Source organism: Silene latifolia, chromosome 9 (assembly GCF_048544455.1).
Source record: "Silene latifolia isolate original U9 population chromosome 9, ASM4854445v1, whole genome shotgun sequence".
Classification (NCBI taxonomy): Eukaryota; Viridiplantae; Streptophyta; class Magnoliopsida; order Caryophyllales; family Caryophyllaceae; genus Silene; species Silene latifolia.
This window is the reverse complement of record NC_133534.1, coordinates 51,572,276-51,598,897: the sequence shown is the minus strand read 5'-3', so window position 1 is coordinate 51,598,897 and position 26,622 is coordinate 51,572,276. Positions and strand designations below refer to the sequence as shown.

Below are 26,622 nucleotides of genomic sequence, written 5' to 3'. Positions count from 1 at the left end.
ACTCACTAGCCAATACGGGGTCATACAAGTCAACACACTTGCCAACATTGTTACGGATTCACTTACAATTGGTACCCTACAAATCACGAATCGTTAAAAGCGACTTCTATCAAGTTGATTACTGAAAATATATATCACACATTTTAAGCGAATCGCGAATTGGTAAGGCGTATTCATAGCAAATCAGGTAACCATGCTTGTCAAGCCATCATTTGAGGTACACATAGAAACCTATAAATACCTCAATATTCGCCAATCAATGGTAAAATACTTCTCACCAACAACTTCCTCTCTCTAGAAGTAAGACTACTTGAGCTACTATGAGAGGGCACGGAGACCTTACCTTCAAGCATGGTCCCGACTATCCACCAATCTGCAAAAGGCATCAGAGAAGGACCTCTTGCGAACCCTCTGAGGCCCTGTTTGTTACGCGTGCAAGATCCATCCGAAGAGAACAAGCATAGGATCGAGGTGCCATCTGAGATGAGCGCGTTGACCCGACCCGGATTCGAGCAACGCTTACTTGAGTGTTTTTAGTCGAAACAATTATTTTTACTAATAATGATATTAAGAATATTATTAGTAAAAAATTACTATTTTTTAATTATTATAATTTATGATTATTCATATATAATATTATAATTTTTTTCCTATAAATATTAGTATTAGTATTATACTATGAATATTAATATTATTATAGTTGTTAGTAACAATAATATTAAATATTATTATTATTAACATGATTATTTCAGTTTATTTCAGCTCAATTCAACTTTATTCACTTCAGTTCAGCTCAACTCTATTCGATTCGATTAAGCTCACTCCATTCATTCATTCGCTCCATTCAGATTCGATTCACTCAGCTCCATTCGATTCGATTCGATTCGGCTCTAAAAAGCCAGAAAGAACAGGGCCTTAATCTCGTTTCGACAAACATGTAAGTCTGAGGGTGTAAATCCCATCTTTTTATTGTATTTTATTTATTGTACTAATTAATGTAAGATTTACGTCGAAAATATGCTTAAAACCGATTTCTAAAACCCTTTCATTAAACAGTGGGCAGACGTCGAGAAGAAACGCAGCAACTGTTGCGCCTCTTCCAGAGGCTGCCTCATTTCCTGCTTTTCTTCTTCTTCCTCGGTTCTCTGTTAGTTCGTCCCTTTTGCTTCCTTTTCTTGTTTCTTCTCTTTTCTCGATACATAATAATCTTTTAATATATATTCTTAATAATTATCGTGTTTTATTTACGGTTTAAATCCCTTATAATCAATATTTGCGGGTTTTCGCCATTAAATCAAACCCGGATTTTTAGAAACTCGATTTGTTCATATCAAGTTTCTGGGATTCGCCTTTGTACATATTTTTACCATTTATTTCCAGTTTATCTAGTTCTTTCAAGTTTGTTTCCGTCTTCATAAATTTAACCTAGTTTGACATAATTCTTTTTAATTAGTTTTTTAATTCGTTTTAACCCGTTTTAATTCGTTTTATCGCTTTTATGACGGTTTCACATATTAATAGTACGCTAAATCACTTTCATCCGAGTCAAATATCAATAATCAACCATTAAACACACGAACGAATGTAACAACTCGTAGTTCTGATTTCACAGCCAGAACTCACCTCAGGAACAGACGCAGTGACCACTGCTCCTCTTCCAAGGGACGCAGCAATGTTGCGCCTGTTCCGGGGTGATTTCTGTCCCCGAACTTTCGTTCTTGCTTTGACCTAATCCCTTAATTACGTAATTAATCGACTATTAGCCGTAATATCATCTCCTAATCTGTCTATATTTTATTTTCCTTTCATTTTCTCAAATTGTCCGTTTTAAGTATATTTTTTGACATAAATCAATCTAATTCGTTGTAATTTATTGTAACTTTTAATTATCGTAATTTGTATGGATGATTTATTTACTTGCTCTTCACATGTAATTAACTCTAAACCATAATTCAACATTAATAAATACTAAGTATTTGTTCACCGACTTAGTTAATCTTCACATGTTAGGATCAAAACTTTGGATGTTGCATTGCATGCATGTAATCGACGACATATCAAGTATGAATAACTTCCCTAATCATTAGTAGAGGCCGCTATCGAGGCGGACGGGATTAGGTGTTCGATTAAAGAGGTTCCTAATACGTACTCTCACCCCTTACTCCAGATCTCTGTGAACATCCGTGTTCATTGGCATTCACGAGAGTCATTCTAGATATAGAATGCTAAGGGTAACGAGTTCTTAGTGTTCATGTCATTAGTTTGTGTCTTGATATGATGCGAAGTATTCGAACGGTTCCAATTTTCCATAAAAATTGGTGGCGACTCCACAAATGCAAACGCTTCTCCCAAGCGCCCCCGTGGCCCGTGTCCACACTATCACATTAGATTGCATACATGTTTCATAAGTCGAGTGAGTGCTTCTACTTCTTTCTATCTTACATATAACTCACCCTTACCTACTTATGAGTGCATGAGTGAAATCCGCGAGAATCCAGCTAATTTGTCTTACAAGATCGAAAAGTATTTGGAATTTGTCTATAGTATAGTGACTTGAGACTTGAGCTACGTTTTCTATTCCCCGTACCTTTGAATTTGTTTTATTGGTACACTTTAATCATTACTTTGTTACAGATATGGATGGCTTGGGATTTGTATGTGCATTAGACATTAGGTCTGAGCTGTTTATTCGCCATTTGTATGATTGGTTTTTGTATTGTGTGTTGCTTTGCTTGAGGACAAGTAAAGAGATGGTTTGGGGGAGTTTGATGAGTCATAATTATATAGATATTTATGCCTCCCCTTAATTGCTTTTGATATAGTTTTCGTGCTAAATTGTGTTAATTACATGCCTTTTATGTTAGAATGTCGATACTTCCGCTTATTGATGTTTAATGCAGGAATGATGCATTTTTGGAACAAAGGAATGAAATGGGCATCGCGGAGTAGGCATGAAGGAATACACAAAGCAAGGCACGAGAATCCATAAGAATAAAGGAAGAGAAGTTAAGAAGAAAACACGAAGAAAGAGCTTCTTATTACTAGTGCCTACTTTGAAGAGCCATATCTCGAGTTCTACAAATGATTTTCAAGTGATTCTAACTGGATTATCTTCTTGGCTTTCCAACGCCATGAAAATCGCTTATTTCTGACAAGTAACGAAGAAATGACGGCCGTTTAAAGTTCAGTGCGCGAAGCAGGAACTTGGTTCCTCGATCGAGTACACTGAGGCTCGATCGAGGAACCTCCATAATCAATTAAAATTCGCAATGTCGAGAGTTGGGATTTCTGAACTTTGGCGCCTTGATCGAGTAAGATCAGGCTCAATCGAGGAAGTGGTGACTCGATCGAGTAGCCCCAGGCTCGATCGAGGAACCATTATTTTCTATAATTCCCGCAATTTTCTTTAAGTCGGTTATGTTTTATTATAAATACCTAAACTCGTATCCTAGGTTAATTACGCTTTTATTTCCGTAGTTTAGTATAGCTACCTTAGAAAACTCTCTCAAATACTTAGTTTAGTTTAATTATTGTTCTTTCTTCCGGATCTAAGCATTCCTTTATTACGGTATCAATCTTTCTTTAATAATTATTCTATCATTATTGTTCATCTTATTATGTTTCTTAATTATGTCTTCTTATATTGTTATTGTTGTTATTATAATTAGTATGAGTAGCTAAATATTCTATCTAGGGTGAAAGGGGATCTAGGTTGTTAGAAGGGGATTAAACTAATGAATTGATAGTTAATATTGCTTATTTGTTGTTGTTCATGTTATTGTTCTTCATCTAGTAAATTAATTACTGGCCAGGGTTACTTGACTAGTATAGCGAATTGAGACTTTCACCGACTGGGTTAGAATCAAGATAGGCTGCGATAACTGAATAGAGATAATTTAACGATAGCGATAGCATCTTAAATTAGACTTAAAGGAATATTGAATCGACCGATGATATAACCTTAAACAACGTAATTAGCTCTGTTAATGAATTAAATCTGACCCCCCGGATGACTACCTAGTGAACTTGATCCCTAGACTCTTTTAATATTATTAAACTCACCTTTATTTACTTTTAATTTATTACAATTAGTTATAGAAATCAACAAACAAACCCTCAAGAAATTGGTTACTTTAAGACGAACTTAAATATAAACAAACTAGAACAATTAAACCCGCCTCCCTGTGGATTCGACCCTGACTTACCACTAGCTATATTGTTAGTAGTAATATAGGAATTATTTTGATTAAGGCAAACGACTGAATAACCTTATCACATATTCAATTATTTATAGTAACGGAAATAACAATAATAAATATGACAATGAAATTAAGCACGACAAACAAATAGAAATAACAATTAAGCATAAACATTAAACAAGAATAAAAGAGAATAAAAGAGAAGCGAAGGAAGAGATTTGTAGAAAGAATGAAGGTTGATTGATTACTGGGTAAATGAAAGAATTACAGAATTTCGGATGCAAAAGCTAAGAGTAAACGTAACGTAAGAGAGTTTTTAGCAATCCAAAGATAACCTAATTTTTTTTTTACAAAGTCCTTGTTAAATAATAAGAGAAGAAAATTATTACTCAAGCAACTAATGGGTAAAATAAATAACTTAATACTATCGGCCAGATTACAATCCAGTCGATCGACCAGAGTAAGTAGTCGATCGACTGATTCAGCACGTCAGTCTTCAATCCTTGGTGAACTTAGTCGATCGACTAAGAAAGCTGTCGATCGACCATTAAGCAGTATATCAGTACTATTTCTCTACTTCAACATGCTCCCTCTCACCTTTACGCATTTCAAGGTGTAGAGCTGTTCAACGGTGCGGGCCAGCTCGGCTCAGCCCGCATTAGTGGGCCGATTTTTTCTAGCCTAACCAACCCGCGTGCCAGCCCAGCCCATCCCAGCCCAGCCCAACCCGCCCCTCTACCTGGGCCAGGCCAATGCCCCAAATTTTCAGTCCAGCCAGCTAAAAATGCAAAAACCACTAAAAAAACATTATATGGGTCGGGCCTGGGCCAGACATTATGGAGCCCAACCCAACCCGACCCGACCCTTTTTCAGTGTCGGGCCTGGTCCATAAATTGACAGCCCAACCCGCCCCGGCCCAGTTTACACCTCTACCAAGGCGATGGTTCCGGGGCTCAACTCTACCAGCATCCAGATTGCAACTCCAAGGACGGGTTTTGGCTCATTTTTACTCACGTGGCCCAATAACCTCCATGAACCACAATACGACCCAAAGTAGCCGAAACAAGGGACAATAGTATTTTACGCTAGTCAAAATAGCATAGAAATTAAACGTGTGCAAAATGATAGAATAAATGTATAAATAAAGCACGCATAAGTTATTATGAAGGTTATTATATTGAGTGATTGAGGCCAAACCATTAGGTTTCTTCAGTAAATAGACTATACAACCAGTTGTATAGAAAAGAATTCGAGCTTTAGAATTATTTAGTTGAGCTTAGACCTATAGATTATGAGCTTTGTTTAAAAGAATCTGAGCTTCATTATAAAAATATTGAACATGGAAAATTATAATAAAACGTAAAAATAATATATAGGAGCTCAATTAAATTTTAATTTTTGACATCAAAAATTAAAATATAAATAAAAAATTATAAGAGCTCGAAAAAAATACACATAAGCTCAGCAAGATTGATTATGGTTGTACAATGCTCTTGTACAACCAGTTGTATAATAGTATTTGTGAGGTTTCTTTTAGGATTTTTTTTCATGAAAACATCAAATCAATCATAATTTCGATCTTAAATTTTCGAATGACCATGTTTTTTTTTATCAAATTATAGATCTCGAAGAGGCATCTATTTAAAAAATATAAAATTGGCCAAGTCTGATTTATTGTCTACGATTTAATGTAAATAAAAGATTTTAAGAACAATAAAAAGGGCACGTCGTGCTAGAAAATCAAACCAAAAGCCATCATGCGTCCTTTTACATAAACTTAAAAGGTTAATTACCTCGACAAAATGACAAAGTTAAGGGAGAGATACCAGGTAAACTTTCCGTTAATTTTTTTTCCCAATGGTTTGTAACACGAATATCAAATGAAAATATTGTTAAAAGTTACTCCTTTTGTCCAATTCAATTATTTACCTTTTTATTCTTTGCCGATGAGTATTTTAATCAAAGATAAACAATTGATTGAAAAAGTGGGAGTAAAACAAAATAATGACATGATTAACCCACCCTAATAATGTTGGTCGAAAACACAAAGGAGCAACTAGGGATGCTAATAGGTCAGGTTTTGACGGGTCTTGCCCCGCACCCGTCCCAAGTGGGACTCGGGATGGGTGCGGATGATGAATTGATGGGTGGTGGTGCGGGGACGAGTATCAAAAGTGTTATATGTCGCGGGTTACGGGGCGGGTGCAGGAATACGCATTATAGTTCGCCGGTGCGGGTTAGCCCACCTCCGTCCCATTGACATCCCTAATTGCTCCTTGGGTGCGAATGCGATTGCTGATTTGCGATTGACACACAAATTTCATTCACAAATTCTCATTATAGACAGCGCATATCCGTCTATAACTATAACGAGCCAAATATCCAGCCAGTTTAAGCAAAACGGGCCATATGTCACCACCTTAACGCCAAATGTCACCGATGCCTTTTCCTAAGCTATAACAGGTAGTTTATCACATGGAAATGATACTGGTGACATTTGACGTTAAGGTGGTGACATTTTGCCCATTTTACTTAAAATGAGTAAATATTTAGTCTGTTTATAACTATAGCCGTATATATCCCATCTATAATGAGACGCTTTGAATTTCATTTGGTATCTATCTTTTGATCCGAAATCCCAATCTCTTCTCCAGTTCTCCTCGACTCTACTTGGGTGCGATTGCTGATTTGCTGTTCATCCCAAATCCCATTCTCTTTCTTTCTCTCTCTCATTCTTAGGGTTCCTCAATTCCTCAATCAACTTCAAAATGGTGCATTCTTCATCCTACATTTACAATTTCCCTTACTTTTAGATCTTATTTCTTCTACTTGCACACATTTTCATTTCGGAATTGCTTGAGATCTGATTTCATTTCTTTTTGTTTGTTTGTGTGTTTCGTGCTGGATTTCAATCGTCGATCAGCCGCTTCGACTTGAATTGAAGGTGATTTATTTTGATTTGATTGTAGTTCTCATTGTTTTTTGATTAACGAGCAATGTGATGTTGATTTTCATGCTAATTCTCGTGGTTTTAATTTGGATCAGAGGAAATTTGCACAAAGATCAGAGAGAGTTAAGTCTGTCGATCTACATCCAACTGAACCATGGTCATTTTCTCCTCTACTTTATCTCTTTTGCATTCTTTCATATCATCACTTCACCATTTTAATTTACGATTTTTAATGTGTTGCAGGATTTTAGCGAGTTTATATTCCGGAACCGTTGGTATCTGGAACTACCAGTCACAGGTCAGGCTCATATATTGTCATTCTTGAACTTTTTCCTTTTAAGCATTGTTGTTTCGGAATGTGTATATAGAATGAAAACGTGTAGAGGGTAGATTCGTGTGACACGGGTGGTATTTGACTTAATGATCATTTGTGAGCAACTTGTTCGTAATTGGTGGATGCACGAAATTTGGGAGCTTGTTTCGTTATGTGCTGCTTCTGTCAGGGGAAGCCATAGAGTAATTTCGTGAATTTTAGATAAATGCTTAGATAGATATACGGGTGGCATAAGTAGATACATGTGATTTGAATTTCTAGGGTGTACACTAGCAAGATTGACTATTACTCTCCCTATTCTACTAAGAAGTATACATTTACTATTGGCACAAGTTTTCAGCTGGAACAAAAGAGAAGGGTCTTGAGCGCAAATTTCTGTTATTACCCCTGAACAAAAAGAGAAGGGTCTTGTGCTCAAATTTCCGTTATTACCCCTTTTCAGCCCCGGCCAACCTTTCCCCATACTAACCCCTGGCATGGCGGTATCTGGCTTCCCTTCATCCTCAAGTCCTCATCACCTTGCTCACCTTCTTCGGTCGGATCATTGACCACCATATTTTTGCCACTCACCCATTTCTAATCCCCAGATCTCGGCTATCCTCTTCAACACAAACCTCTCCCATCACTACTCAACAATTCTGAATCTTTTGGCTTCCATCAATTTCGATTTCCGACCTCAACGTGCCTTCCACCACTTCTTATCACATATTCGGCCACCATCAACTCACATCCATCACCTCCTTTCATTTGTCTCTCCAAAAGGTTATTGACGTAACTTTTAACCCATCAATAATAGCCATTGATAATACAAGCGAGGGACGGAGATTGCATCAATGAATGGTGGTTTGAGTCGAATCAAGGACGACAAGAGACTCGTGATGTAGGCGTCGTAATAGCATTGGGTGACAGAGGAGGTGATGGTCAGCTATGACAAGGGTCGGAGAAGCTGTGACATGTGATGAGAGAGATGAATGGTGGTGGCAGTTGTGGTGGTGGTTGTGAGGCTAAGTGGTGGTGCTGGTCGTCGTGGGGTGAGGGGGTGCACCGGGCATGGTGGTGGTTGGTGCGTGGAAGTGGCGAAGGTCGGCGCAGGCCTCTAATGTAGGCCTCTAATGTAGACAGTAAAAGTAAGATACATTAGTAGTCCAGATACACAAATCAATACTCCAGATACACAAATCGATGTATTTGGTGTACTGAAAGGACTACTATGATGTGTATCCAACGTCTCGTGTGTGACAATAGGGTTTGTGGGTTTATTTTAAGGTGAGCTTGACCATTAATTTGGTTTGAGGAGTGGTTGAGATGTGTTCTCATGAGATCTCAACCATATTTGTAATGTATACGAACGTATGGAATGGAGGGGAGTAAGATTTAGTTCTTGCTCTATCAATCGTGACTTCCTTGATGAGTTGGTGTATTTAGTTCATTTACTTGAAAGTTAAGTACTGGTCTTAGGCCCTTTTCTTTCACTTAAAGTCACCCTCTTTAAGTTGGGTTCAAATCAGTCTTGTTTAGATCCTTAAAGTTCATTTTAGTTTAGATATTACAAGTTCAGTTTAATTCAGATCCTATAAGCAATGTTACTCCGACACCTATGATTGGCCACATGTCGCATGTCGACACGACAGGACACCTGATACGGCTTCGATTACGTCGGAGAGCTACACGACTACACGATTGCAATTAAGGATTACTTGATGCGTTGGTCTTCTCAAAGTTGCCAGATAACAACCATGTTTGTTCAAGCATAAAGCAGAGTCTTCATGGGGTTATGGGTGGCGACGAAGAGGGCTTGTGGAGGGTAGAGATGAGAGAGAGGGGAAAAGGATCGATAGGGAAAGACATCTAAACAAAATAAAAGTATTCTAAAATGAAGAAAAATAGAGAATGCTAAACAATATTTCTTGTCGCCAACAAGCCTTAAACGCACACATAGCATGCATACTCTTGTAAACAAAGACATGCGGAGTTCCAGGAATTAACACTACACATAGACATACTAAAACACCAAGGCTGTGCTCTTTGCTTCTTTTGAACTTCATTTTTCTCCACTGAATTAAGCTACACTTATAGGATTTTAACTCAACTAAACTTATAGGAACTGAACCTCTCCTCACCCATGTTCACCACCTTCAACCTTGCACAGTTGCACCACCACCAAGGCACCAACCCCTTTAGCTTCAGCCCACCATGGCACCACCCCCATTACCCTCACTCACCACATTTTTGGCACCACTGCACACCACCATGTAAGATCACCACACACAAATCACGACTAGCATCACCTCACATCACCATTCGCCATGAATTATCTCGCACCAGGACTCACCTACCCAGCACCACCTCGCGTCCAACACCAGCACTCACTTCACATGACCATGAACCATTTTCGAGTATGAGACTCAAAATTTGTGGGTTAAAAATGTAGATCTACAAAGAGGTACAAAGAATCATGCGAAAGTAAATTCACCATTGGTATTGTCGGTGGAAATAGATTGGTTAACCAAATTTGGGAACAATATTGGTGGCAGGTGGTGCTGTAGACACGCCGACGGTGGGATAACATCGATGGCAGGGAAGGGCATCGATAGCTAAGAATAGAGAAAGGTTAACATGTTATGTAAAATACTAGTCTTTTAAGTATAAGGGTATATGAGACATTTTGCCATAATAATAATAGTCATCATTGTATAATATAATATTGAATTAAATTGATTTAACTATACATGTTATTTAACAAGTTTAACATATCATAACCCAAGTTAAGTTAACTTCAAGTTTCTGAATTGAATTTATAGGATCTGACTGTACTGACTGTACTTACGGGCTATTTTACTCTGACGTGTCGTGTCCGACACGTATCGGAGCGTCTAACACGCTAAATTGTAATTTTATTGACACGGGGATACGGTCAACCAGGTGTCTTGACAAATTTTTTCGACACCGACATGATACGTCTGATATAAGATTTGTAGGTAGCGTTTGAAATATATACCAGAGAATAAAGGAAAAATACTCTACAGTATAAAGGAATATAAAAGTTTGTTTATGTGGTGTGAAAGTAAGAACTTAAGAAGTTGTATCCATTTATTAATGAATCTGAAAAGTCGAAATCAAAGAAAAGATAAACTCACAGGCTCACATCCCCTTTATATGTCTAGGAATACGTAGGCTGTAGGAGTCCTAGTAATTAATTATCTGCTGGTTATTTACATGTTCAAGAACCCTACCATCTTTTTCACCCCCCCTCTCATATTCTCTACTGTCGTCAAACAATCTATTATTCATTTGTCTTATAACTCATCACATATAAACATCGAAACAATGCTTTACAAAAGAATTCAGAAAATACTTCTGTATTTCAATACTTGACAGTAATTATTCCCTTCGTAGTCATGATGTTCTTTCCAGTTTTCTTTTTGAGGTCAAAGTTTCAAAGTTTTGAATGTCAAATATGTTACTCCTACCATTCCACTTTTATTGTCCTAATTTTGATTTTGGGAAGGATTTAAGAAATATGGTAAAATTACAACTCTATCCCTTTGAATTAAAGATAATGGGGACAATGTCATTTTGAAGGAGGGGGTGGTAGTTAGGGGCAATATTGATAATTTAGTCATACAGCATACCAAATTTAAAAAGAGGACAATTAATTTGGAATACATTTTGGAAGGAAAGAGGACAATAAAGTGGAATGGAGGGAGAAAAAAAAATTATAATATAATTCTTATATATTAACATATGCTATCAAAGTTCTGTGACAAATTTATTTAAAAAAATATGGTCAAGATATATCTTGGAGACTGTAAATTCAAACCGTATACTCCGGAGGGACTACTAATTTATGCTTCATAAATTATCTAAAAAAGCTAAGAAAAATTTCTTATAACTGCTGTCGCTAAAGTAATGGTGGGAGTTCTATAAAGAATCATTAGCCGATTATGGACCAATAACTGTCAACATGAAGAGTTAGGCCGTGTCGCACTGTGAATTTATGGAGTTGATCAGCCGCATTTTTATAATTTATGTCGAGATAAAATATCACTGTCCTACTTTTCTATTCTACCTTCTTCCCTAGGATTTACAAACAAATTTAGTAATCTGAGCTGTAAACCAGAGATAGTAAGCAGTTCGCCGATGTTGTAATACATATGTAAGCAACGAATGCCAAAATATGATCATCGAGATTCAGTCTATAGGCCAACTACTCACTACGCAAAACGAAATTAACCAGTCAATTATAAAACCACATAATACCAAGTTACCAACATCAAATTTCAAATTTTAGTGCACTATCATACACTCATACACATTCAATTACCCTATAATTTAAATTAACATTATGATAAAAGAACAAAGGATCCGGTCTATTTATTTCTTCCTTGCAGAGAACAGAAGGCAACAACAAAAATACCAATACTGAAGATTATACTTATTATGAGCATTGATGATACAAGCAAATTAAATTCAAAAACTAAAATTGCTTACCCCCTATCCATATGAGGCAGCTTAAGCTGGTATATATGCTGATTTTATGTTGCGACAAATTGCAGCAACGTGATGGAAATTGACAGTGGTTATAAAGCCTTCTATATACAATTGAGCTAAATTCAAAAACTAAAATTGCTTATCCCTGTCCATATGAGGCAGCTTATACTGGTATATATGGTGATTCTATGTGCGACAAATTGCAGCAACGTGATGGAAATTGATAGTGGTTGTAAAGCCTTCTAAACACAATTGAGCTAATATTGGGTGGTTGAAAACTTGAAATAGCTGTGGCAATGCTGATGAAAATGCCATGTTGGTAAAATATTGAAGGGATGCTGATGCTCTTTAAAAAAATCTAAGATGATGAGAGAATCTTTAGGGGAGAAAGACTGAGATTGAAGGTCGGAAAGGAAGGTGGTATGACGGTGGGAGGAATGGAGGATATAAGGGCGAGGAAAAGAGAGTTAACGCACAGTCAAGAAAACAAATAAAGTTCTCTCACAAAAGTAAATATCTGGTCAGCCAAGGGGTACATGCTTATGTAAATCACCCACCCTCCTATCTCTTTTTATACTATAATTTATGGAACCTTCATACTTCATATTATTGCATCTTTATTCTAAAAGTGTACAGCTTATTGATGAATTAATTACAAACATTAAATACTACTTGTGATGTTTCAGACAATGGCAAAGTCTTTTGAAGTCTCTGATCTACCAGGTATCACGTTCTTCTTTACATTACATTTACGAGTTGCTTCTTATCTATAACATTGCTAGTGTGTTGCTGTCAGTCAGTCTTATTTCTTTTTTTTTTGCAAAACTATTAACAGTTAGGTCTGCCAAGTTTATTTCACGTAAACAATGGGTTGTTGCTGGAGCTGATGACATGTTCGTTCGTGTGTACAACTACAATACGATGGACAAAGTTAAAGTATTTGAAGCTCATACTGATTACATTAGGTGTGTAGCTGTGCATCCCACACTTCCAATAGTGCTGTCTTCATCTGACGACATGCTCATTAAGCTTTGGGATTGGGACAAAGGTTGGATGTGCACACAAATATTTGAAGGTCATTCCCACTATGTGATGCAAGTTACTTTCAACCCCAAAGATACCAACACGTTTGCTAGTGCATCCCTTGATCGTACTATAAAGGTCTTTAACTTACTTTTAGTTTTCCATCAGATTTCCAGAATCATCTTATATCATGTTTAATTGAAGTGCTTATAACGTTCAGATCTGGAATCTCGGCTCACCTGATCCTAATTTTACATTGGATGCCCATGTGAAAGGAGTAAATTGTGTTGATTACTTTACTGGCGGTGACAAACCATACTTGATCTCTGGTTCTGATGACCACACAGCAAAGGTGTGATCAATCTGCTAAGCCCTGGTTTTGTTTAGATTGCTACGGCCTTGGGCTACTGCCTACTTGGTTATTATTTTCTAAGGCGCTTAGCTAGTTGAATCTAATTGATATTACAGGTGTGGGATTATCAAACAAAAAGTTGTGTTCAGACTTTAGAAGGGCACACACACAATGTTTCTGCTGTGTGTTTCCATCCTGAGCTTCCAATAATAATAACTGGTTCTGAGGATGGAACTGTCCGCATATGGCATTCTACTACTTACAGGTAAGTACTAGGCTCTATAATTGGTTTTGCGATAATGCAGGAAGTAAGAGTAGCTTTGACTTTGTAATTCCAAGTTTTTTAAATTGGTTGAGATTCAATGACGGTTCAGTTGGTTAAGAGCCTATTCTTTCCTAAGGTGATTGGGGTTCGAGACTCATCTTCTTTGAGAGAAGTTCTAATTATCTCTCTTATCTATTATAAGGCAGTCAGCCCGGCCACTATCTATATTATGTTTTGTCCTAACTTTTTGTGAATTTATACACATAGTAAGAAAGATTACAAATTCTAAAGAAAGGAGGTCTTTTTGTATAATAAGACCTCTTAAAAACACTAATAATATTAAATTTAAAATGAACTTCGGGAATGTCCTTTTCTTCCTCCACAGATTATTCACTCATATTTTCACTTCCATGTCCTATGTCATCGCTGGCTACCGATGTTTATGTCGATGGCCAGATTTCTCTGCCCCACCCTGGATCTTCAACCATAACTCTATGACTGTTCCTTCACTACCAAGACCACCGCTCTCCCCTATCTCCCTGCCCTACTTATCACTTTCCCACCATCAAGTCCTTGTCAACCTCCACTTTCTTTAATCTCAGACAGTCGCCTTCTTTTTCCCTCACTTTCTCTCGTTTTGTTTCTCATCTAAGCCAAAGTAACTTGCAAGTGTTTCAATAGTGACGTAGAACAAAAGAACCACCAGATCATACCATAAAAGTAACTAAATCATCCTGCAAAAGTAACAAAGTCAAGAGTTAAATTATACCCCAAAAGTATCTAGATCATCTTTCATAAGTAACTCAAATTCAAAGAATGATGGTCAAACTAGAAATCGTAATTTGAGGAAAGGAAAGGTGAGAGATTGAGAGTGTGGGGAAGGGAGTTAGTATCATGAGAGAGGTGTGTTGGTGCTAGAAAGGCTAGGCGATGGTAGTAGTGGGAGCGCCGCCGTCGTGTGTGCAATGGGGATTCAATGATATATCTAAAGTAACTAGATCCAACATCGGAGAGGCTGGAAATCATGGTAATATTGGTAGGCAACGTTATCAATCATTGTTATTGTGGAGGCCGATATCAGGGTCGCTGTTGATGGTAGTGAACTGTTGACTGATGGAATGCAGTGAGGAGAGAGAAAGGAGGGCAGTGAGTAGTACATTGAGGCTCGTAACTAGAATTGAGTTTTAAAGACGGGGTAAGATTATTATGTGGACATGACATTAGTAATTGGTCCTTTAGTATGGGGCAGCCTTACCCTAGAATTACTTAGGATTCAACAACATATTGTTTCAAGTATATTGTTCTTGCGTCCTTGAAATTAGAGCGGAGAAGTACTGTATAATTGGATCTACATTCATTCTGAACTTTGTTTACTCAGTTGATGTCCTATAGCTATCCATCATATAGAGTAACTTCAATATTGTTTGAAAGGTTTAACATAGGCGGTCTAAGAGCTAAGGTAGGTTGCCATTTGTCACAGCATGCTAAAGCTCTATAAATCTTTATGATTGAATGATTTTCTTAAGTCCTGTGGATTTTGAGTATTCACCTGTGAGACTGTCAGCAGTCTATTACTCTATTCTACTTTACATAGTAGTTTGTAGACGACGTTAGCATCTCTTAGACATGATTGCAGTGTTTACAATTGGGTTCTAATTTGCTGAGTTCAATTTGCAGGCTTGAAAATACCCTCAATTATGGGCTTGAAAGGGTTTGGGCTATTGGATACGTCAAGAGTTCTCGTCGGTAAGCTCTTGTGGTGAAACTCCATATTTGTATTTTTTAATTGACATATATTTAGGCAGCTAGCAGCTTTTCAGTTTTCATCAATTACTATGTGGATATGGACTTGGTTCATATAGCTGCATTTATTTTTCCCTTGTTCCCTCCCCCCGATAACACCTATTGATTGTTTTCTGGCTGCAAAGTTAGCTTGAATAAAGTCTTGATATGTTGATTTATCTTGGTTATTCTGTTACTACTTGCTATTTTGAAGCTACTGTCTTTAACATGATTAATTGCTCTTCATTTTCATTCAGTGTTGTTATAGGTTATGATGAAGGGACCATTATGGTTAAGATTGGTCGTGAAATACCTGCAGCAAGCATGGATAATAGTGGAAAGATTATATGGGCAAGGCATAATGAAATTCAAACAGTTGATATCAGACGTGTTGGTGCCGGTTATGAGGTTTGAACGAGATTGCACTTTTATTTGATTAGGTTACTTGTAGACGAGAATTTTCAATGTTTAGTTCTTTTAATGGATTTTTGCCTTTATTGTCTGCTTGTGTTCTCAGGTGACAGATGGTGAAAGGCTACCATTGGCAGTGAAGGAGTTGGGCACTTGTGATCTTTACCCACAGGTCAGTCATGTTTTCATCATTGAGTAGTAAACTTTCTTGAACAGATACTCCCTCCCATCCAAACCAAAGGTAACACTTGCTTTTTGACACTATTCATGGTCGTAGAGAATCTTTGATATTATTCTAAATCTATAAGACAAAATATAGTCATATGAGTTCTTGTTTGATTTATCGTCATGAATGCTATAAGAATATCAAACTTTATAATTTTTAATAATGTGTAACTAAAGATATTCACGTTGCAAAACGTGCCTCGGCACGTGTGATAAAGCAATTGTTACCTTTGGTTTGGATGGGAGGGAGTATATATTAGCAGTATGTATACAGTTATATTCCCTCTCACGTGGTGGTGTACTTTAACAAATATTGGACAAACCAAAAAGTGACTATCAATACAAGATACTGATATTAATTCCATTTTTGGTGAAGCCAAAGATTCCATCCTATTGATTTGGAGTATGATTAAATACACCAAATGAATCACTATATTCTATAGTACTCCATCAATGCAATTTTTGAAGCAATGGATCATTCAGAAACAACCTTGCTATGTTATCAAGTCTTAACTTAAAGGCAAGGTTGCAGGCCTTGCAAGCACTGCTAGAGTTACTAGGGGTACTGGTGGTGTTGTGCAAGATACTTGCCGCCGGTTGTAGGACAAACCTAAACCAAAGCAGAACAGACACTCTTTGACAGATGACTTTATGAAAGTTCCAGTTGAGGGTTCAGTTATTTAGTTATTGAGCTATGTTCCCGTGATAATTTAATTTGAAAAGGTTGTGACAGTAATGTACTCTTATTCAACTGCATTTATTTTTTCAGAATTTAAAGCACAACTCAAATGGAAGGTTTGTTGTCGTTTGTGGAGATGGAGAATATATTATATATACAGCTGTGGCTTGGAGGAATAGGTCATTTGGCTCAGCATTGGAGTTTGTTTGGTCATCTGAAGGAGAGTATGCTGTTAGAGAAAGCACCTCCAAGATCAAGATCTTCAGCAAAAATTTTCAGGTTTGTATTGATGCTTTGTTACTTCGTTTGTTTCAGACCTGTGTTACCTGATTCGGAGTTCGGTGGCACGAACCACGAACTGGTTCGACCGAACCCGAACTGGGGTCGTTCGCGGCCTGGTTCGCCGGAATTCGCTGACCGGTTCGGTGAGACTCACGAACTCTGTCGCACATAGCTTGGATCGGCGGAGAAGAACATGTATGGTGAGCTTTGTGGCTGAAGGGGATGGAGGCTTGGAGGGAAGATGAAAGAGGAGGGCGTGAGTGTTTTGGGTGACGGCAAATAAGCAGGTGGGTGGGTAGGTAGGGTTTAGTAAAAGGATTGTTTGCTCTTAAAAAAAGTAACAGTGAGATCTGACTGTTGGTTTATTCTTCACATTTAAAAAGGGCAATTTGGTCCATTACATTACTTTCATTAATTATGATACTCTGTCTACCTTTTTAACTTCTCTCATTGGAATAGTGGTAAATTAGTATAGTCATTTAATTTTCAACAGGTTGCTTGAATATAGTATGCAATTTTATCAAAAAAATGTTAATTTGTATTAAAATGTATAGTTTTATCAATTTTAAATTATACGTTAATTAAATGCACCTCGAACGCAGTTCGCTATATAAAGCGAACTACGAATTACGAACCCGAATTCGAACCGAACCGAACCCCGAACCATGTAACCTAGTTTCAGACTCTACAATGATAATCTATAACTAGACCATGATGAGCACTTGGCATAGGTCTTTATGGCGCTTCCTTAGGAATTTGCTTTAGCTTGCTTTCTGTCCCATGGTACTGTAAATCAGTGGAAACTTTAGTGTTGCTATCTGAGAATTCCCTGGTTGGATTTTTCATGACATTACTTGAGCTTATATGAATTCTTTTGTGAAGATGCACTCGTTTTTTATGTTCCCTTATTTATTGTTTAGACATGACTCGGTCAGAGAAGCAGGAATTCTTTCGAAGTAATACTCGTATAGCCATCTGTCTTTCATGACCTGTTGCTGCCTTTGATCAGAACTGTTTGCTTATTGCTCTGGTCTATGGCTTCTTGCAGGAAAAGAAGAGTATCCGACCAACTTTTTCTGCAGAGAGGATGTATGGTGGAAATTTATTGGCTATGTGCTCCAATGATTTTATATGCTTTTATGACTGGGTAGACTGCAGATTTATACGGAGAATTGAAGTTAATGTAAAAGTGAGTACGCTGTATATAGCTTACTTATGCCTGAGGGTGTTTATTAGGTACTCTTTATCATCATGCTCCGGCTTGATCGCACACTCTAACTTTTGTTTGTGTATTGATCATCACAGAACCTTTACTGGGCCGATAGTGGTGACATGGTGGCTATTGCTAGTGATACATCTTTCTACATATTGAAGTACAATGTCAGAACTGCTTTCTCTGTTTATGTTTGTTTCTACATATTGAAGTACATATGGTTGCTTTGCTTGATTTGGTGTGATGTTCTTTTTAACAGCGTGATGTAGTGTCATCCTATCTGGATAGTGGAAAACCAATGGACGAGCAAGGGGTAGAAGATGCGTTTGAACTTCTACATGAAACAAATGAACGTGTAAGAACTGGAATATGGGTTGGAGATTGTTTCATTTACAACAACTCTTCCTGGAGGCTTAATTACTGTGTGGGTGGTGAGGTATAGCCCATTCTTATCATGAACGAAGTTTTATCTTGTGCGTCTGCATATTTTCTCCAAATCTGCCTTATTCTCTCGATGCTTTGCCAGGTGACCACTATGTTTCACTTGGATCGTCCAATGTACCTCTTGGGCTACCTTGCTAGTCAAAGTCGGGTGTATCTTATTGACAAAGAATTCAAGTGAGCTTGTTTTTACTGCGTTCTGATTCTAAACAATGGCATCTCTGTGCTAGGATAAAATTGCTAAACATTCTTTTCCTCTTCGTGATTACAGTGTGATAGGGTACACACTACTCCTTAGCCTGATTGAATACAAAACTCTAGTGATGCGTGGAGATTTTGAATCTGCCTGTGCAATTTTGCCAACAATTCCAAAAGAGCACCATAATAGGTGAGTTTGATCATCTGTAAAGCCTAAATTGGAGTCCATCTAACTAGTCCTTTGTGAACTTTCTTTTTGCATAAACAATTGATGTTTCTTGATCTGTAGACTTCTTATTGCCAAATGAAAGTTTATTTCTTGAACTCAATATTAATAATCTCAATGCATTATGTTTTTTTACAAATATGTAAACTTGTTGACACCGGGTATAACACTAATTACATGAATACAAGTCAAAGGTTGCTTAAGACATAGTCAGAAGAATTTTTATTTTTTTTACAAAAATGTTCTTTACAAATATAGTTTTGAGCTTGCATAGTAGGTAAGGTGAACAACTACTTTATGCTATTGTCCCTTTTCTGCATTACATATTAGCTCACATGTAATCTAACTCCCCTCTTGTTTCCAGTGTGGCTCGCTTTCTTGAATCACGTGGGATGATAGAAGAGGCACTTGAAGTGGCAACTGACCTTGACTATAGGTTTGAGCTTGCAATACAGCTTGGCAGGTTAGAGGTTGCAAAGGTAAAAAGGAGCCAGTTTCCTATGTTGCAGAAGTTGCTCATTTATGGGACATGCTGACAAATTCTTTTATTCAGGAAATTGCTACAGAAGTTCATAGTGAATCAAAGTGGAAGCAACTGGGTGAATTGGCAATGTCTAGTGGAAAGGTAGTTGGTTTTCTTATATGGTTCCCTTTTCTGTTATTCACGTCATTATAGTTTGCAAAACAACTAGCTCAAGTTCTAAATGCTCAAATTATCTTTAAAGACATCACTTTTGTTGTTGTCAAACTCTCAACTAATTGGCGACTTTTGTTCTGTAAAGAGCCTTTTAAATCCTTAATGTTTTCATATAGTTATCACTCTAAGGTTCCTGCTTAATTGTTGGCAGTTACCTGAGTATAACTTTTACGTTGATCTTATTTTGATTAGAGGGATTCAGTAATTTTATATGCTGGGAAAGTAACGTCAGAGTCAAAGGTAAATTATTTGGAGGTTGAATGTTCTTTTTTTGAGTCTCTTTCCATATCCATTGCAGTTTGAAATGGCTGAAGAATGTCTGAAGCATGCAATGGATTTCAGTGGCATGTTGTTGCTTTATTCGTCGATTGGAGACGCTGAGGGAATTTCAGAACTTGCAAGCCAAGCAAAAGAGCAAGGGAAAAACAATGTTGCTTTCCTTTGCTTGTTCATGCTGGGCAAATTGGAAGAGTGTCTCCAGCTGTTGATAGACAGGTTGTGTACAACTCCAACCGCAGAAGTGATCTAACTTGACTTTGTTAGGATCTCATTTTGGTTAGTCATCGGTTAAATTGCGCTCTGAATTTGATGTTTTTCCTGCAGCAACCGAATTCCCGAGGCTGCTTTGATGGCACGTTCTTATCTTCCCAGCAAGGTGTCAGAGATTGTTGCGTTATGGAGAAAGGATCTCAGCAAGGTCATGCCCTTCCTATTTGCATGGCCATTTTTTATTTGTGGCGGCATTCATTTTTTCCAACAAGTTAAAATGTCGTGAGATTATCTATTCAAGTGGGGTCTAAGATATAGATGTGAACTTAATAAAGTGGAAATGTGTTCGTTAACATGTTCTGGCGCCTATATACCTTCTCCGTGCACCTAAGCGTGCTTAGCAACCAGCTTGACATCTTATTTTTTCTCATATTAGTTAAGTGGATCTCAAAATTATTTCTGACTAGTATTGGTGCCCGGCTTCGCCCGGGCTACCTTTACTTATCATTAATTTTTTTTCATTAAATAAAATTAGTTAAAGTTGCATAACCCATAAATTTATCATTAATATATTTTTCTATGACATATCCTAAAACTACGATGAAATAAATTTTGAGACAAATTCAATACTCCCGCTGTTAATATTTTACTCTTATTAATGAAACAATAGTAATAACATTTCACTACTTGCCCGTAATCATTGTTAGTTTCACTAATCCCGCCGTAGTTATTGTTACTGTCACTACTGCCGCATTAATATTGATAATTTCAATACTCCCACCGTAATTATTGTTTATTTCACTATTGCCGCATTAATATTGATTATTCCACTACTCTTGTTGTTGTTTCTACCACTTTCATTAATCTCGCTAATAATATTGTTACTTTTACTATTCAAATGAGTGATTACTATCGTATAACTTTATCCAATGTTACTACAATTCTTTTCTTTACAGACGAAATTACTTTTACTACTTAGGCATGCAATTTTAAGAGGATTATATATTTATATAAATATATTACATATATGCATTAAATCAAATCGAAAGAATTATGCAATATTATATATCATGGAATCTAACTTGAATTATTTATAACCTACTTATATTATATTATAAAGTTTAATAAAATTGCATAGATTTTAAATTTAATATATAATTTTATGATGATAATAATTAATACCATAAGTGTGCATTTATACTAATTAATTATTTTATTTGAAGGAAATTGACCATCTTCTAGTCTTCTATAAATATTTAGGAAAATTACCAAGCACCTTCTTTCTTCTAGTCTCCTTGAAATTGACAATCTTAATTAGTTATTTTATTTTGAGGAAAGTGACCATCTTAATTAATTAATTTATTTTAAGGAAATTGACCATGTTTTAGTCTCTTACAAATGTTTAGGAAAATTATCAAACTTCTATATAATTTAATTTTAACCAAAACTATATAATATTTGCATTGAGATCCCTTAATCGGGTCCATCACACGGTGCTAGTGATTTAAAACTATATAGTATAATTAATTTGTATAATTTTCTTTAATTACATTAAAGTCCCTTGGTTTCTGGATTTAATATATAGTATTGATTCTTAGCACCAAAATTATTAAGCTTGTCATAGTTGATGTCCATGGACTAACGAACATGGGCACACCCATAAACGTAATTGATGTCGTTCAAGCTGTTAAATAAATGAAATATCAGAGAGAGACAAGAGGACTTCGAATTTTATCTTTTGTTTTATTTTTAAGTCTGGAATTTGATATTGACTTAAATTCATATGCCATTAATCGATGTTTTCCATTCCCAATGAGCCAATAACTCATTATTCTTTGGTAGATTATGAAGGAATTGACAAGGTGATAGTTATACTAATTTTTACACGCGCATCAGGAATATAGCAAAATGGCTCACCAAAATGTTGCATTTCTTTTACATGTACTCTTGTAGTAGTCATTATATGAGCAATCTTAATTCCGGGTCACTCAACGGCTGCATACAACCGACTCCCTAACCCTACTATTTATTGGAGCCCTTGAGGCATTGGGGCAATGTTTTTGTATCAATCTCATAGTGGTATGACATTGCTGCAGGTAAATCCCAAGGCTGCAGAGTCATTGGCTGATCCCCAGGAGTATTCTAATTTGTTTGACGATTGGCAAATTGCTCTAGCTGTCGAGACTAAAGTTGCTGGGACAAGGTACAACTTTCATTAATTTCTTGTTCCGTAGCCCCTTTGCAGTCTATTTTGTTAGTTTTATCATTTCCAATTCGTGAAACGCTTTTTCACGAGTTAAAGAAGTCTGAGCTCACCATTTTTCTCATTCTCAGGGGCAGTTATCCTTCTGCGGAGCAATACTTAAAATATGCAGAGAGATCTAAAACAGATCTTGTTGAGGCCTTTAAGAGTATGCAGATAGAGGAAGACCAACCTCATGAAAATGGAGACGTAACGCATGAACATGCGGTATGGTACTTACTATTTTATCATATTTGATCCCCAGACTTCTCCATCAACTCTAATATCATGTAGATAATTGGAACTGGGAATTGTTTCTCTCTGCCTTCTAGAATTCATGACATGAATTGTTTATAGCGATAAGCTAATCTGTATACTTAACTAATTACAGAGATGTTGTAAAAGCTTGCTGCAATATTTACCATGGGTTTTCTGATTGGCAGGGTACTGAAGAGAATGATGAGCATAATGAAATAGATGAGAGCCAGGAAGAAGCTGTTGTTGTAGACGCTGATTCAAACGATGGTGCTGTGCTCGTCAATGGTAACGAAGCTGAAGAAGAGTGGGGTACGAATAATGACGCAACCCCATCAGCTTAAAGGCAATTGGTTGGGCCGGTGTTGAAAATCCAAATTTTGTCTCTGGTGATTAATTGATTTTTCCTCTGAAGTGCCATACCTGATCTCTTTCTTCCCTTCCCTTTCCTTCCCTTGTGACCACTCTTACTTCTTTAATGGTGTATGCCTTTCTGTTGATGCGTAGGTTGTTTCTTTGAACCTTTTTGTTTCCATCAATATCTTAGGTTTTATCAAATATGATGTTGTGTAAGGGTCTTTGTTTCTGTTTGATGTTAATATATGGTTTTGTTCTGGAGATCGTTTCCTTAATCATGATTTTGTTTTTCTGCCCCAAGTTTTGATTAATATCTTGCTTTTGTTACGCATAAGCTTTTGATATAAATGGTGTTTGATTATTAATATTTTCTTTCTTTCTATTTCTTTTCCCTGCGAAAATAGTTTTTTGCTGCAATTCTGTTGCTGTTTACCATAACTGTTGCATGCACCAGTTAGTATGCATTGCACGCAAGTGTAGCGATCTGTGTTGTTGTATTGACTAGGATGTGCAAATAGAAGGATGGGGGAAATGTATGATCATGTACTATATTTGAACTTTCTTGTTTGATGTTAAGTTTGGGTCTTTTTGGCTGGCTTTTTTTATTAGACTAGTAGCTTATTTGCTTGAGAAGCTATCCATATTAACATGCTAATGTAGCTGTGGAGCTATAGATAGTGTCATCTCTTATTCTTGTTCTTATTGTTTTTCTTTTTGGATCTTGCAGTGCTTACTCAGCATCCTTAGGTGTCCCTTCTGAAACTGCTGGTTTTGGCTGTACACAAATTTCACAAATGGTAAGCAATAAATATTAGTTGGGTGTCTTTGCTGTTTGACTACTCCAGATTTTGGTCAGTTCAATTTGTACAGCTCTTAAATCGTATTAACACATTGTTTGGATGACAATGTTGAATGGAAGTAGAAGTGGTAGAAAGAGGGTAGAGAAAGAGTGGAGTTCTAATTTTCGTCCAAATATATTTCGAACAATGGAGAGATTAGGTCTATCAAGAAGTGATGGAAGACGGATCTCCCTTATTTCCTTCTCCCTCAGTTTTTATTTTAACAAGGAAATTTAAATCTTTTTTGCTTTCCTTCCAAATACTCATGTCCAAACAAGCTGTAGATGTCATGATCATGGAAGCTGCTCACGCAACACGTGATCTGATACCAAAGTTTGTTGGTATCTTAATTTTAAAAAAGCGCATCTCAAGCGTGCTCAAGCCCAAGATTCTATGAGGCACTAGCCAAAACGCCTTTGTGTGCCTTGTAGATAAGGTGCTTTTCAATTTTTTTCTTCTTTCCATAGTGTTCTTCCCATTTATTTTTAGGAAGTTGAAGTTTTAAAACTTTGATTGCCAATATAATAAAAATATAAATAATTATAATACAGTATGATGGAACAAAAATTTACGCTTGTTGTCAAAGAGGGGTTTTGGAGACTCTGACACAGTAAATGGGGAGAACAGTATGAAGATTATCGTTTATCAGGCCATTATTGTACTTTTCCTTTATGGAAGTGCTTCTTGTCTATGAGGCGCACAGGCTTACCTCGCACCTTGTCGTGCTCCTCAAATAGAACTGTTATTGTAAGTGCTCGACTGTTGGTCCCCTGGTATCATTTCTTGTGCAATCAACCACAGGCCATAAAGCGTTCCATTTTCATTATGTTGCTGTCAACTTACTTTGCATCCAAATCTCCGTTTGAGAGATGACACCCTTGTGGAAAATAATCCATACCAATTTTTTTTTAATCTTCAAATTAGGCTATGAGCCCGTAACAAAGACGTCCGTGGTTTTTGTGGCAGGTTTTCAGCCAGGGACGTAACGCACAGAGACTAAATTGCTGGGTTGGTATAAGACTGTTTTGCAGGGTTTGATGATTCTTGGGGGCGGCCACATTTTAGATACAATTTTTTTTGTCAACGGATTTAGGTGTCTCCGTAGGATATTTTTTGTGGCCTTCTCTTTAGCCTGCCCCAGGAGAAATAGTATAATACCAGTGCAATTGTGAATGTAGAAAGCTTTCCCATTTACTTTATAAGTATTTGTATGTTTGATCCTGCCGGCGCTAGTTCGATAAAAGGTTGTGGTTGAGGCTTATGTTGACTCGAAGAGCGTGCTTTGGTTCTAAAATTTTTGTTTCCCTTTGTAGTAGATTATGCTCTTCAGTCTTCAGTCTTCAGATAAGGGAGTGTTAATTATGTTTTGACATACTATACAGTATTATGAATTTTTATACATTTAATATTATAGTATGATAAAATTTTGGATCAATTGTTGAACACTTCCTTACAAATACACTATTTTGCATACTGGCTTACTGCTACCTTAATTTGCAAACACTCCCTTTAATATATGTTTTGTGTCATACACTACCAAAATGCATTTTCTGGGAAACAAAGTCATTATCTAGCATTGAACACCGAATGCATGTGACTTCACTTATTTTCCTCTATATTATTGTCCACTTGTTAATTGTCTCCAATTTTCTTCGTTTTTATAAATTCCCACTTTTTTTACTCAACTTAATTAACCATTCTTCTTTCTCTCTTTTATTATTCCAACTAGATTTAACGCCTGTGCGATGCACAGGCCTAGAAGTAACAGCAATTCTCCCTTGTGACGGTCACAATTTGCGACGGGCAAATTTAATAAAATGTAACCACTCAAGTACTGTTCATAAAATGTCACTTATAAAAAAATGGTCACATTTTCTCATAAAATGGTGACATTTGGCCCGTCACAAATGTGAATAGTGTTTGTGACGGAATAGTACCCGTCACAAATGAGAATTGGTGTAGAAGTAATATGTCTTATTTAAATTTTCTTTAAGGCTAACTCTAAATTATATCATGAGAAAAAAGGGTTTTTTAAGGGAAAATTTATGGTGTATTTGCTCGAAAGTATTTTAGAAAAGTTGGCCTTTTTGTACTCGCCTCGACTCTTTGTACTCGCTCGAAAGAAGTTGATTTTATATGTATTGAATAAATAGATAGATATATATATATAAGATAGGTATAGATAAATATAATTTCTATATGGTGACCTCTTACACAATTGTCACAATGACACAACACATTTGATAAATCCTATTTTGATTATCTTTATTCTTGTATCCCATACTAAAAAAAAAAAAGTTGAGATAGTCAGAGAATTCGAACAACTAAAGTGTCATGTGAATTAGTATATTAATATAAATTATTCAACTAAAGTACTCGTATCTATTATGAAGTTCTCCGTAATAACACTCCTTTAAATGGAAAAATAGATTGTCTATCATATACTCATAGTACTGAAGTTAGTGTATACATTTTAGAGTTGGATTAAAACTCTTCAATGATTATAGGGAAATTGATTCAAATCTCTTGACCATTCTCCCAATAAAAACTTCCCCTTTACTAACCATATATATAGTCTAGAGAAAAAGGATTACGCATCTGAGGTAGTACCTTAGACCTTGTAGTTTTTGAGCATATACACATTTTTTCTGAGCATATTACCATTTATAAAT

General features: G+C 36.5%; 1 protein-coding gene across 4 annotated transcripts; it reads left to right on the top strand.

The window, feature by feature from the left end:
* Window positions 1–6,765: 6,765 nt before the first annotated feature.
* Window positions 6,766–25,385, top strand: LOC141599756 (coatomer subunit beta'-2-like). 4 transcript variants are annotated; one of them, XM_074419864.1, is made up of 26 exons: window positions 6,766–6,970; window positions 7,123–7,143; window positions 7,245–7,306; window positions 7,393–7,447; window positions 12,661–12,697; window positions 12,810–13,135; window positions 13,218–13,349; window positions 13,466–13,614; window positions 15,292–15,360; window positions 15,654–15,804; window positions 15,914–15,979; window positions 16,802–16,990; window positions 18,042–18,182; window positions 18,299–18,373; window positions 18,466–18,642; window positions 18,733–18,824; window positions 18,919–19,035; window positions 19,436–19,550; window positions 19,625–19,696; window positions 20,067–20,263; window positions 20,372–20,465; window positions 22,354–22,460; window positions 22,592–22,727; window positions 22,943–23,143; window positions 23,839–23,908; window positions 24,917–25,385. In XM_074419864.1, the coding sequence occupies exons 1-24, from the start codon at window positions 6,968–6,970 to the stop codon at window positions 23,096–23,098; spliced, it is 2,739 nt and encodes a 912-aa protein (XP_074275965.1). In that variant the 5' UTR covers window positions 6,766–6,967; the 3' UTR covers window positions 23,099–23,143; window positions 23,839–23,908; window positions 24,917–25,385. The 4 variants fall into 4 exon arrangements, with proteins under 4 accessions (XP_074275965.1, XP_074275969.1, XP_074275968.1 ...); XM_074419868.1 differs by having other exon boundaries at window positions 6,787–6,970; window positions 22,943–23,066; XM_074419867.1 differs by having other exon boundaries at window positions 6,792–6,970; window positions 22,943–23,257.
* Window positions 25,386–26,622: the final 1,237 nt, after the last annotated feature.

What these genes read in the sequence shown, in the direction of transcription:
- LOC141599756 (XM_074419864.1), top strand. An exon ending in CCCTTGATCGTACTATAAAG is followed by an intron (nt 13,136 to 13,217) that starts GTCTTTAACTTA and finishes TATAACGTTCAG; the next exon opens with ATCTGGAATCTCGGCTCACC. An exon ending in CTTATTGACAAAGAATTCAA is followed by an intron (nt 18,825 to 18,918) that starts GTGAGCTTGTTT and finishes TCGTGATTACAG; the next exon opens with TGTGATAGGGTACACACTAC.